The sequence below is a fragment of the Labeo rohita genome, chromosome 3 (assembly GCF_022985175.1).
Source record: "Labeo rohita strain BAU-BD-2019 chromosome 3, IGBB_LRoh.1.0, whole genome shotgun sequence".
NCBI lineage: Eukaryota > Metazoa > Chordata > Actinopteri > Cypriniformes > Cyprinidae > Labeo > Labeo rohita.
Genome location: NC_066871.1, coordinates 961,286 through 974,500, shown reverse-complemented (window position 1 = coordinate 974,500; position 13,215 = coordinate 961,286). Strand labels below are relative to the sequence as shown.

At 36.1% G+C, this 13,215-nt stretch overlaps 2 protein-coding genes across 2 annotated transcripts; both read left to right on the top strand.

Annotated features, from left to right (window-relative positions):
• Positions 1 to 2,583: 2,583 nt before the first annotated feature.
• On the top strand, positions 2,584 to 3,809 carry LOC127162840 (NAD(P)(+)--arginine ADP-ribosyltransferase 2-like). The gene is made up of 3 exons (XM_051105718.1): positions 2,584 to 2,690; positions 2,832 to 2,936; positions 3,012 to 3,809. Exons 2-3 carry the CDS (start codon positions 2,886 to 2,888, stop codon positions 3,732 to 3,734), a joined length of 774 nt encoding a protein of 257 aa, XP_050961675.1. The 5' UTR covers positions 2,584 to 2,690; positions 2,832 to 2,885; the 3' UTR covers positions 3,735 to 3,809.
• Positions 3,810 to 9,525: 5,716 nt separating this feature from the next.
• LOC127162841 (NAD(P)(+)--arginine ADP-ribosyltransferase 2-like) lies at positions 9,526 to 10,729 on the top strand. Its single transcript, XM_051105719.1, has 3 exons — positions 9,526 to 9,633; positions 9,802 to 9,906; positions 9,982 to 10,729. The coding sequence occupies exons 2-3, from the start codon at positions 9,856 to 9,858 to the stop codon at positions 10,702 to 10,704; spliced, it is 774 nt and encodes a 257-aa protein (XP_050961676.1). The 5' UTR covers positions 9,526 to 9,633; positions 9,802 to 9,855; the 3' UTR covers positions 10,705 to 10,729.
• The last annotated feature ends 2,486 nt before the right edge of the window (positions 10,730 to 13,215 follow it).

Sequence of the window (13,215 nt, the reverse complement as noted above, 5' to 3'; positions counted from 1 at the left end):
TGTAAAGATCATATTTTTTTCATTTAGTACTACACTTCAAAAGCTACATAAATAATTACATGTTTTCCAGAAGACAAAATAAGTATAATTTACCCTAATCATCTATTTCAAATTGTTTCCACCCCAGGCTCTTCATATTTTGTGTTTCCTTCTTAAGCAGTACTTTTGTAATAGTATGTATGAGTTTCTCAATTGTCCTGAGCATGAAAAGATGGATCTCAAAATCACAGTCACTGTTGGAAAAAGTTCACATATGCAGCAGATGCTGGAAAACCAAAGAATGTGAATGACTTGAAGGATTTTTTCTGAAGAACAGGAGGCAGTTGAACTGTTCAGGACAAACAAGAGACTCATGAACAACTATCACAAAACTTAAAAACAGTCGTGGATCACCAAGGAAACAACATACGGTATTAAGATTCAAGGGCATGTAAACTTTTGAATGGAGTAATTTTTATAAATTCAGTTATAGTTTTGTCTTGTGGAGTATATATAAACATCTGTTATGTGAAATAGCTTATTCAGGACAGTACTAAATACAAAATAACATGATCTCTCGTATTTTGTTAAAATTCTTAACATTTTGTATATTTTGCAAGTGGTATGTAAACTTATGTGCACAACTATATATATTGGTCATCTATACTTATACACCTAAGTGTGATTAAAAGCAGTTAAAAAGTAATTGAAGTGATTGCTAAATATTGTTATTTATACTTTTTTCAGGCAGCCGAAGAACAACTTGGGACACCTCCTGAAAAGACAGTGACTCACACGCACACACACACACACACACTAAATATATAATTAATATAAATCAATATGTTCTTGTTACTGTTTCCCATTATTTGGACACATTTTGATGCTTTACTGTGGAAATTATCATATCAATAAAGCCAATTTGAAAATAATTGAATTGACTGGTAGTTTCCTGTAATGTGTTACTAAAGGTTCTAAAAACATTCAGTAAATGTGGGGAAGGACCTAAATAGGACCAAAAAAACATTTTAGGTTGGTCCTGCACATGTTATGGGAATGTAGTGTAGAGACTAATAGGGGACTTCCTATAGTAATAACCTAAATGTCCCAAGAACGTCCTGAATGTTCTGTGATTGTTCTCCAAATGATGTCCTCCAAGCCTTTAAAGAACTCCAGATCATGACCATCTCGGAACGTCCTGGGAACGTTATTAGGTGACGTCCTTGACACCAGCGCGGACGTTTGACAACGTTTGGGAAGAAATAAAATATGGTCCCCTACACGTCCCAAGAACGTCCTGAATGTTCTGTGAAGGTCCTCCAAATAACGTCCCCCAAACCTTTAAAGAACTCCACATCATGACCGTCTCAGAACGTCCTGGGAACGTTACTAAATTTGGGAACGTCCTTGACACCAGCGTGGTGAAGGTCCTCCAAATAACGTTCCTTTAAAGAACAATCATGTGTTTGGGAACGTCACTATTTCCAAAGCGTAAAATATTTTGTCCCAAATAAAATATGGTCCCCTAAACGTCCCAAGAACGTCCTGAATGTTTTGTAAATGTCCTCCAAATAACGTCCCTCAAACCTTTAAAGAACTCCACATCATGACCGTCTCGGAACGTCCTGGGAACATTACTAAATAACGTCCTTGACACCAGCGTGGACGTTCTGACAACGTTTTGGGAACGTCATGTTTCCAAATAAAATATGGTCCCCTAAACGTCCCAAGAACATCCTGAATGTTTTGTAAATGTCCTCCAAATAACGTCCCCCAAACCTTTAAAGAACTCCACATCATGACCGTCTCGGAACGTCCTGGGAACGTTACTAAATAACGTCCTTGACACCAGCGTGGACGTTCTGACAACGTTTTGGGAACGTCATATTTCCAAATAAAATATGGTCCCCTAAACGTCCCAAGAACGTCCTGAATGTTCTGTGAAGGTCCTCCAAATAACGTCCCCCAAACCTTTAAAGAACTCCACATCATGACCGTTTCAGAACGTTATGGGGACGTTACTAAACAACGTCCTTGACACCAGTGGGGACGTTCTGAGGACGTTCTGGGAACGTCACATTTCCAAATAAAATATGGTCCCCTAAACGTCCCAAGAACGTCCTGAATGTTCTGTGAAGGTCCTCCAAATAACGTCCCCCAAACCTTTAAAGAACTCCACATCGTGACCGTCTCAGAACGTTATGGGGACGTTACTAGGCAACGTCCTTGACACCAACGGGGACGTTCTAAGGACGTTCTGGGAACGTAAAATTTCTAGCGGGGTCAGACCAGATTTTAACATTTTCTGAAGACAATGAGAGTGACTTTGGTCTGTATAAAGTACCAGACTTGATCAAAAGTCAAGTTTTAGGAACTAAGGCAAATGACCTTGATTTTGACATTGCTATCTGTTGAAAAACCTGTTTTTTCCCCTTTTGAACTCAGGCTTAGGTTATTGTTTTCATTAAACAATTAATGCAAATTCACCATTGCATGCAATTATTATGAAATCAGATTGCTACAATATGCACTTCAACTATTATTGCTTAACACACACATTATCAGCAATGTAAAAAAGCCACTTTCCTCATCTCATGGTTTGAAGAGTCCTTGTCGTCTGGCTGTGAGTGACTGACTTTTCTGATCCTTTTTCTCTCATCACTGATCCTGCGAACCTGAAAAATAACAAAAAATAAAACAGAATACAACAGGTAATATTACACTTTCAGTAGTGAACATCACAGATTTAAGTCATCATTTTAAGCAGTTCTGCTATCTGTCAGAAAATAGCAATACACATTTAAACAATTTATTTAGTATTTGAGAAAAGGCTCTTGTTTCTTGTCTTTTAGCATCTGCTCATCACTAGATCTATTAGATCATCTGAGGGATTTGACTGAATCAAGATGCTGCTGATCATTGAAGCTCTTCTTCTCATTTTAGCTGCTCTAGGACAGGTAAGATTGTGTTCTAGTATGAATATTACAGACATCAATACTAACGACTGATCACTATGATTCCTGTTGCTGCAGGATCACAGAGCTGCTGTTGCAGAGCAGATATTTCCACTGGATATGGTACCGAATTCAGTTGATGACCAATATTGGGGCTGCCATAGGAAAATGGCACATCTGGTGAAGACAAAATATCTGATGAAGGAAATGAAAAACTCACATCAATTTAAACATTTTTGGCAAATGAATAAAAATGTCGTCAAGTTTCCAAAAGGTCGTTTAACAAGGAATCATTTAACTGCTATTCGTGTGTACACCGGTATATATATATACCGTCACTTTAATGACGAAACTCGTAACGGTAGAAAACAGTACAAACACAAGTCATTCAAATGGTATTCACTTCACTTTCTGTTAACGGAAGCAATACAGATTCTGAAGAAAAAACAACATAAATGCTATTCAACTTATCGTGGTACTAGAGCTACTTTTGATAAGCACGTTCTGAACAAAGAGATTCGTTTCGGCTCATTTACATCCTCCTCTCTTGATCCTAAAATAACAAAAGGTTTTGGAACTAAATCTTGTTTTAAAATCTACACTTGTGAAGGTGCTGAGCTGACAAAATATTCTCAGTTTCCTTCCATAAAAGAAGTGCTGATTCCTCCATATGAGAAGTTTAGAGTCACTGCTGTCAAGACAAGGAAATCTTATAAAAATCTCCCGTGCGATACCGTTTACACTTTGAAAAGCTCTGGAAGAAAAAGTTACATGAACTGTGCTCTATTCAAGAAACACTAAAGCAAGTGTTGCACTGAAAAAAGTGCTCTGGATTGATATGAGTTAATTATCAATTTCATTTTATTTTTCTCTGAATTTCAATAATCCTTTGTCAGAAACAATTTGTTTTAACATTATGAAATAAAGTTATTTTAAGTGACTCAATTTTGTGTCCTGTGTACCATTTCTTTATTTATGCTTTTACACTTAAACTTATAGAATTTTAGGACTTTTAGGATTATTCAAGAAACACTAAAATGTGTTGCACTGAAAAAAGTGCTCTGAATTGACATGATTTAATCATCAGTTTCACACAGTTCAGTATAGTTTTTTAATTCAATAATTCTTTGTCAGAAAACAATTTGTGTGTGTCTCAATTCAGTGTCCTTTAAGTGAATAAATGTTAGTCATTTTTTTCATTTATACGTACATCTTTTTCCAGCACATCACTGATCAATTTTAGGACTTGCTTCTTAGCTCTACATAATTGTTAGCAGTAGTGTGATAACTGCTAAATGACTTTTTGCGTGCAATGCAGCATAAAATATGTGACCCCGGACCACAAAACTAGTTGTAAGTAGCACGGGTATATTTCTAGTAATAGCCAAAAATACACTGCTCAAAAAAAAAAAAATGAAGGGAACGCTAAAATAACACATCCTAGATCTGAATGAATGAAACGTTCTTATTAAATATTTTGTTCTTTACATAGTTGAATGTGCTGACAACAAAATCACACAAAAATTATCAATGAAAATCAAATTTATTAAACCATGGAGGTCTGGATTTGGAGTCACACTCAAAATTGAAGTGGAAAAACACACTATAGGCTGACCCAACTTTGATTTAATGTCCTTAAAACAAGTCAAAATGAGGCTCAGTAGTGTGTGTGGCCTCCACGTGCCTGTATGACCTCCCTACAATGCATGGGCATGCTCCTGATTAGGTGGTGGATGGTCTCCTGAGGAATCTCCTCCCAGACCTGGACTAAAGCATCCGCCAACTCCTGGACAGTCTGTGGTGCAACGTGGCATTGGTGGATGGAGCGAGACATGATGTCCCAGATGTGCTCAATTGGATTCAGGTCTGGGGAATGGGCGGGTCAGTCCACAGCATCAATGCCTTCGTCTTGCAGGAACTGCTGACACACTCCAGCCACATGAGGTCTAACATTGTCTTGCATTAGGAGGAACCCAGGGCCAACCGCACCGGCATATGGTCTCACAAGGGGTCTGAGGATCTCATCTCGGTACCTAATGGCAGTCAGGCTACCTCTGGCGAGCACATGGAGGGCTGTGCGGCTCTCCAAAGAAATGCCACCACACACCATTACTGACCCACTGCCAAACCGGTCATGCTGGAGGATGTTGCAGGCAGCAGAACGTTCTCCACAGCGTCTCCAGACTCTGTCACGTCTATCACATGGGCTCAGTGTGAACCTGCTTTCATCTGTGAAGAGCACAGGGCGCCAGTGGCGAATTTGCCAATCTTGGTGTTCTCTGGCAAATGCCAAACGTCCTGTAAGCACAACCCCACCTTTGGACGTCGGGCCCTCATACTACCCTCATGGAGTCTGTTTCTGACCGTTTGAGCAGACACATGCACATTTGTGGCCTGCTGGAGGTCATTTTGCAGGGCTCTGGTAGTGCTCCTCCTGTTCCTCCTTGCACAAAGGCGGAGGTAGCGGTCCTGCTGCTGGGTTGTTGCCCTCCTACGGCCTCCTCCACGTCTCCTGATGTACTGGCCTGTCTCCTGGTAGTGCCTCCATGCTCTGGACACTACGCTGACAGACACAGCAAACCTTCTTGCCACAGCTCGCGTTGATGTGCCATCCTAGATGAGCTGCACTACCTGAGCCACTTGTGTGGGTTGTAGACTCCGTCTCATGCTACCACTAGAGTGAAAGCACTGCCAGCATTCAAAAGTGACCAAAACATCAGCCAGAAAGCATAGGAACTGAGAAGTGGTCAGTGGTCACCACCTGCAGAACCACTCCTTTATTGGGGGTGTCTTGCTAATTGCCTATAATTTCCACCCGTTGTCTATTCCATTTGCACAACAGCATGTGAAATTGATTGTCAATCAGTGTGTTGCTTCCTAAGTGGGCAGTTTGATTTCACAGAAGTGTGATTGACTTGGAGTTACATTGTGTTGTTTGAGTGTTCCCTTTATTTTTTTGAGCAGTGTACATTGTATGGGTCAAAATGATCGAATTTTATTTTATGACAAAAATCATTAGGATATTAAGTAAAAATCATGTTCCATGAAGATATTTTGTAAATTTCCTAAATATATCAAAACTTAACATTTGATTAGCAATATGCATTGCTAAGAACTTTGTTTGGACAAATTTAAGACAATTTTCATATATCAATGGAAAACTTGGTTTTTGTGGTCCAGGGTCACATATATATTTCCAAGACACTTAGAAAAAAAAAATCTTGCTGATTGTCTAGTTTACTTAAAATTTGTCAAATAAATGTTAATGAAGATATGTTTTTTGTATTTTTACACTCCCAGTCAAAAGTATCTTAATTTAAAAAAAAGAAAAAAAAGAAAAAGATTTTTAATGTCTTTTAAAGAAGTCTCTTCTGCTCACCAAGCCTGCATTTATTTGGTCCAAAGTACAGCAAAAACAGTCAAATTAAAAAAAAAAAAAAAATGTACTATTTAAAATAACTGTTTTCCATTTGAATATATATTAAAATAACTAACTTATTCCTGTGATCAAAGCTACATTTTCATCATCATTACTTCAGTCTTCAGTGTCACATGATCCTTCAGAAATCATTCTAATATTCTGATTTGCTAGAAAGATCCAAAGATCAGCATTTTTCTGAAATAAAAAGCTTTTGTAACATTATGCACAGCACCATTTAAAAGCTTGTAGTCAGTATATAAATTATACAAATTAATACTTTTTATTTAGCAAGAATGCTTTAAATTGATTAAAAGTGATAAAAAAGATTTCTATTTATTTCTATTTCTATTTCAGATGCTGTTCTTCTGAACTTTCTATTCATTCATGTACTTTGGATCAAATAAATGCAGGCTTGGTGAGCAGAAGTTCTTTAAATTGTTTCCAAAGCTTTTTTTTTGTTTGTTTTTGGTAGTATACATGTATATTTTTTAATTATTATTTATTTAATTATTTTGTTGACATCTAAAACTAGACCGAATAATTAGACTCCTGACTAATTTAGAACTTTAAAATGTAATATTTAGTTTTTGCAATACTTTGCAACAGTGTTCTATATGCTGGCATTACTTAATCTTGGTTAATGGTAATAATGTTCATTAATACATATACAAATATATTTTAATATTTCAAGTTGGATAACATTGCTTTATGTTGAACAATCAGTGACAGTAGGCCAGCACTAAAAAATACTGGTTTAGAAATAATTTCCCCTCGGAACTTGCAAATAAATTGTACAAGAAATGACAAATAACACTCTGAAATAAACATGAAATGAACGTGAAGTGGAATGACTGAAACAGTTCTTTTCAAACATACACTAAAATATTTTTTACAGTGAAAAATAACATGTAAATTAATAAATGCCTTAAATCCAGCCAGTCTATTCACAATGAAATAAATATTGCTTCCAAACTGCTATATTAAATGATGGGAGGAACAATCCTTTTTCGAAAACTTTGAAACCTTTGCTCTAATAGACATTGAGAAGATTCACTCTTTTAACCATTAAAGGTGAAACAGAAACAGCACTTTAAAGCTGGAAGTTAAAACTACATGATGTAATTTTGGTATAATGGATGTTTTTGCTCATGTGTTCAGTCCAACAGAAAAAGGTTTTCTCTGCAAGAACAGAAATGAGGAAACTCTGGCAGTAGGATTGATCAACAGTCTTATCAACTAAAGAAATTACTTTAATTTCAACATTTTTATCTTTTGAAAACAGATGAATGCTTATGACTGTGGAATTAAGTATATTTTGTCACCTGAAGATTACAACATACAATTCAAAGTATTTTTTTAAATGACCTGCACAGTTCAGGTCACTACTTTCCCAACATGAAAACAGTGTCGCATCAAAACTTGCATCCTTATTTCTCAAGGGTCAAAGACGAGATGTCCTTTTTGGTTCACATCAAATAAAATTAACACAAGTGATTTTATATACATAGAAAGCGTATTAAATCGTTTCCACGAAATAGGTGCCTTTTCCACTTGGAAAAAAATAAATAAAATAAGTTTAATCAGCATTTTTTTTAAATATCCCTGAAATAAAGAATATTGTATTATATTGTGCCACCTCAGACTATGTAATTTATTATTTTATGACTATTTTTTCTACCTCAGTTTTGGTCTTTTTGTCAACCCTGTTATCAACACAAGCATTACTACAGATAGTTTAATTAGAACTATGTGATAGTTTTCACATATGTGAGCAGAATTTTAGTCCCTCTTTTCACTGGGATTGTTTCAAAATTTTCAACTTTTCAAATATATTTGTCATTCAGATGACCAAGAACATCCTATTTTGAAGGGTGACCACATGTCAATTAAGAATACTATTTATTTTTACAAGAGAGATGTTAAAACAAGGGCTTAGGGCTTTGTCCAAAATAAAATATAGTTAAAGTTACAATGGAAAAACCTGGAAGGCTGTATCAAACATTTTTAATTAAATTAATGACAGTAACAGGATTGACCTCATAGTCACAGGACTGACCAAAGTAACAAGGATGACAGGACACACATTCTTCAGCACACCACACATATTTGTTTACTTAAAACTGTAAAGTTTTACCATTTTAAATTGTAAAATTGAAAAAAAAAAAAATTGAAAACAGTCAATTTTTCAGTTAAAATTAGTTCATTGTTGATTTAGCACATTACATTTCTAAGAGATCTAATGTTTTATATTGTAATTAGATAATATGTCCACCCGTTTGAATGTGTCCCCTCACAGAACTTACTGATCTGATTCAATCATTAGAAAAGGAAGATGATCAGATTTTGTTCTTTCTTACTGACAATGAGTTACAGGAAAAAACAAAAAAACAAAAACATTTTATTGAGACTGATCATCCTATCCCAGTCATTAACAACACCAACAGTAATAGTAACAATACCAACAATACTAACTAAAAATGTGACTGATGCCACTGAATGATTGATAAATAAATAAATAAATAAATAAATAAATAAATAAATAAATACATACATACATAGGACACATTCTAATATATGGGGAAAATAAAAGTAAAGCATGTTTACTATTTTTGATGCTTGAAAACCGCCTTTGACCACTTAATGTTTCAAAATATTTTAAAGTATTTTTTTTAATGACCTACACAGTTCAGGTCACTTCTTCCTCACAGCGTTGCATCACAACTTGCATCCTTAATTTGGGTTTACTTCACAATCTGAGTTAGTGTACCCATAAATATCAAATGACAGTACTTTCTTCTAATTCTTCTCCTAGATTTTAATGTATGGGGGAAAATAAAAGCGTTTTTTTTATTTATTTATTTATTTTTTTTTTTCCTTTTTTTTATGCTTGAAAACCATCTTTGACTTCTAAATGTTCTTAGAACTCAGAGTTAGGGTTTGAGTTGGGACATCCTATTTACTTCTCTAAATTACTCAATTTCAAGTGAATTTGCCACTGCGTAAAATTAATATGAATTCTCAAGAAATCACATTGAAAGGTTCATTTGTCTAGTCTGAAACCCCAAAAACCAGAGGCAGACATTACTTCTTTAAACACACACACACACACACACATATCAGCAATATAAAAAAGCCACCTTCTTCATCTCTTGGTTTAAACAGTCATTGTCACTGACAATGAGTGAATGCATTTTGTGATCTTGTCCTCTCATTGTTGACCTACTAAAAAAACAAACAAAAAAAAACAGAATCTGGCAAAAAAGGCAACAGTTTTCTCAGGTAAGGCCAATATTACACTTCCATCAGTGTTTCAATCACGTAATTATTTTAATAACTTCTGTTAAATTTAAAACTGTCTTATATAAGTTAAGAAAATGATTGTGTAACATATTCCTGTTGGAGTAATACATTTCTTTGAGAAACGTGGTTGTGTTTCTTGTCTTTCAGCATCTGCTCATCACTAGATCTACTAGATCATCTGAGGGATTTGACTAAATCAAGATGCTGCTGATCATTGAAGCTCTTCTTCTCATTTTAGCTGCTCTAGGACAGGTAAGATTGTGTTCTAGTATGAATATTACACACATGAATACTGATGATTAATCATTATGATTCCTGTTGCTGCAGGATTACAGAGCTGCTGTTGCAGAGCAGATATTTCCACTGGATATGGTACCGAATTCAGTTGATGACCAATATTGGGGCTGCCATAGGAAAATGGCACATCTGGTGAAGACAAAATATCTGATGAAGGAAATGAAAAACTCACATCATTTTAAACATTATTGGCAAACGAATAAAAATGTTGTCAAGTTTCCAAAAGGTCGTTTAACAAGGAATCATTTAACTGCTATTCGTGTGTACACCGGTAAATATATATACCGTCACTTTAATGACGACACTCGTAACGGTAGAAAACAGTACAAACACAAGTCATTCAAATGGTATTCACTTCACTTTCTGTTAACGGAAGCAATACAGATTCTGAAGAAAAAACAACATAAATGCTATTCAACGTATCGTGGTACTAGAGCTACTTTTGATAAGCATGTTCTGAACAAAGAGATTCGTTTCGGCTCATTTACGTCCTCCTCTCTTGATCCTAAAGTAACAAAATATTTTGGAACTAAATCTTGTTTTGAAATCTACACTTGTGAAAGTGCTGAGCTGACAAAATATTCTCAGCATCCTTCCACAAAAGAAGTGCTGATTCCTCCATATGAGAAGTTCAGAGTCACTGCTGTCAAGACAAAGAAATCTTATAATAATCTCTGGTGTGATACCGTTTACACTTTGAAAAGCTCTGGAAGAAAAAGTTACATGAACTGTGCTCTATTCAAGAAACACTAAAACAAGTGTTGCACTGAAAAACATGCTCTGAATTGATTGAGTTCAGTATAGCTTTTTTATCTCTCTTTTTTTTTTTTAATAAAATAATTCTTTGTCAGAAAACAATTTGTTTTAACATTATGAAATAAAGTTCTTTTGAGTGACTCAATTTGGTGTCCTTAAAGTGATTCAGTGTGTGCCATTTCTTCATTTACACATTTACCAGAACATCACTGAACAATTTTAGGATTTGCTTGTTAGCTCTACATAAATGTTAGCAGTGGTGTGAAAACTGCTAAATGTCTTTTTGAGCTCAATGCAGCATAAAATTTGTGACCCTGGACCACAAAAGTAAGTAGCACGGGTATATTTGTAGCAATAGCCAACAATACATTTTATGGGTCAAAATGATTGATTTTTCTTTTATGCCAAAAATCATTAGGATATTAATTAAAGATTAATTACATTAATTAATAATTAAACCATTAATAAACGTTAATAAATTTTGTAAATTTTCTACCGTAAATATATTAAAACGTAATATTTTTTGAGGTAATATGCATTGTTAAGAACTTCGTTTGGTCAACTTTAAAGATGATTTTCGCTCCGCTTATTTATTTTTTATATATATAAAAATTCATATTCCACATTTTCAAATAGTTTTATCTTGGCCAAATATTGTCCTATTTTAACAAACCATACATCAATGGAAAGCTTATTTATTCAGCTTTGCTTTCAGATTTGCAAAAAACAAATAAATAAACAAAAGGGTCACATATATATTTCCAAGATATTTAGAAAAAAATATATTGTGCTGATTGTCTAGTTTACTTACAATTTGATAAATAAAAGTTAATAAAGTTTTTTTTTTTTACCTTTTGAACAGTAAGATGTTTAATATCTTTTAAAGAAGTCTCTTCTGTTCACCAAGCCTGCATTTATTTGATCCAAAGTACAGCAAAAACAGTAAAATTTTGAAATACTTTTACTATTATTAAAAATAACTGTTTTCTATTTGAATATATAACAGCAAATATGCTGATTTGCTGTTCAAGAAACATTTGTTGTTGTTGTTGTTGTTATTATTATTATCACTATTTAAAACAGTTGAGTACAATTCTAAGGATTCTTTAAAAAATAGAAAGATCCAAAAATCAACATTTATCTGAAATAAAAAGCTTTTGTAACATTATACACTGCACCATTCAAAAGACTGGAATCAGTATATAAATTCTTGGTTAATGGTAATAATGTTCATTAATACATATACAAATATATTTTAATATTTCAAGTTGGATAAAATTGCTTTATGTTGAACCATCAGTGGTAATAGGCAAGCATTAAAAAATACTGGTTTAGAAACAATTTCCCCTCAGAACTTGCTAATAAATTGTACAAGAAATGACAAATAACACTCTGAAATGAAATGAACATGAAGTAGAATGACTGAAATATTTATTATCATACACTAAAATATTTTTTACAGTGAAAATGAACTGTAATGTAAATTAATAAATGCCTTAAATCCAGCCAGTCTATATCAACCACCAAGGTGGTCTTCGCTCCCGTCGCATGTCACAACTCGCCCGCCATTTCCTCCTGTGGAGTCAGAAGTGGCTGAAATTGCTACGCGCCGTTCACATTCCAGGAGAACTCAACCGTGCAGCCGACCAGCTCTCACGGCAGTCCACCCATCCTGGAGAATGGCGACTCCACCCCCAGATAGTCCAGCTGATTTGGAGCCATTTCGGCAAAGCCCAGACAGATCTGTTTGCTTCCCCCAAATCCTCCCACTGCCAGCTGTTTTACTCCCTCAGCGAGTCTCCCCTCATGAGGGATGCGCTGGCACACAGCTGGCCTCCGGGGCCCAAGTACGCCTTTCCCCCAGTGAGCCTCCTTGCACAGACACTGTGCAAGATCAGGGAGGACGAGGAGCAGGTTCTGCTGGTTGCGCCATACTGGCCCACCCGGACCTGGTTTCCAGACCTCGTTTCCCTCGCGGCAGCCCCTCCCTGGAAGATCCCCTTGAGGAGAGACCTTCTTTCTCAGGGGATGGGCACAATTTGGCACCCGCGCCCCGACCTATGGACGGGACGCGTCAGACCTCTCCGGCTTTCCACAGGCCGTGATAGATACTATTACTCAGTCTAGAGCTCCCTCTACAAGGCAGGCCTATGCACTGAGGTGGGGTCTGTCCGTTGACTGGTGCTTCTCTCGTGGAGAGAAGTTGGAGCGCAGGCTGTCCCCTTCGACTCTCAAAGTGTACGTTGCTGCCATCGCAGCGTATCACGATGCAGTGGATGGAGCATCCCTTGGTAAGCACCAACTGATCGTGAGGTTCCTTAGAGGTGCGAGAAGGGTTAATCCTCCCAGATCGCACCTCGTACCCTCTTGGGATCTCTCCATCGCCCTCCAGAGTCTACGGGAGGTCCCATTCGAGCCACTTGCGTCAGTAGAGCTAAAATATCTGTCACTTAAGACAGCGCTCCTGACTGCACTGGCCTCCAGGGTAGGGGACCTACAAGCCTTCTC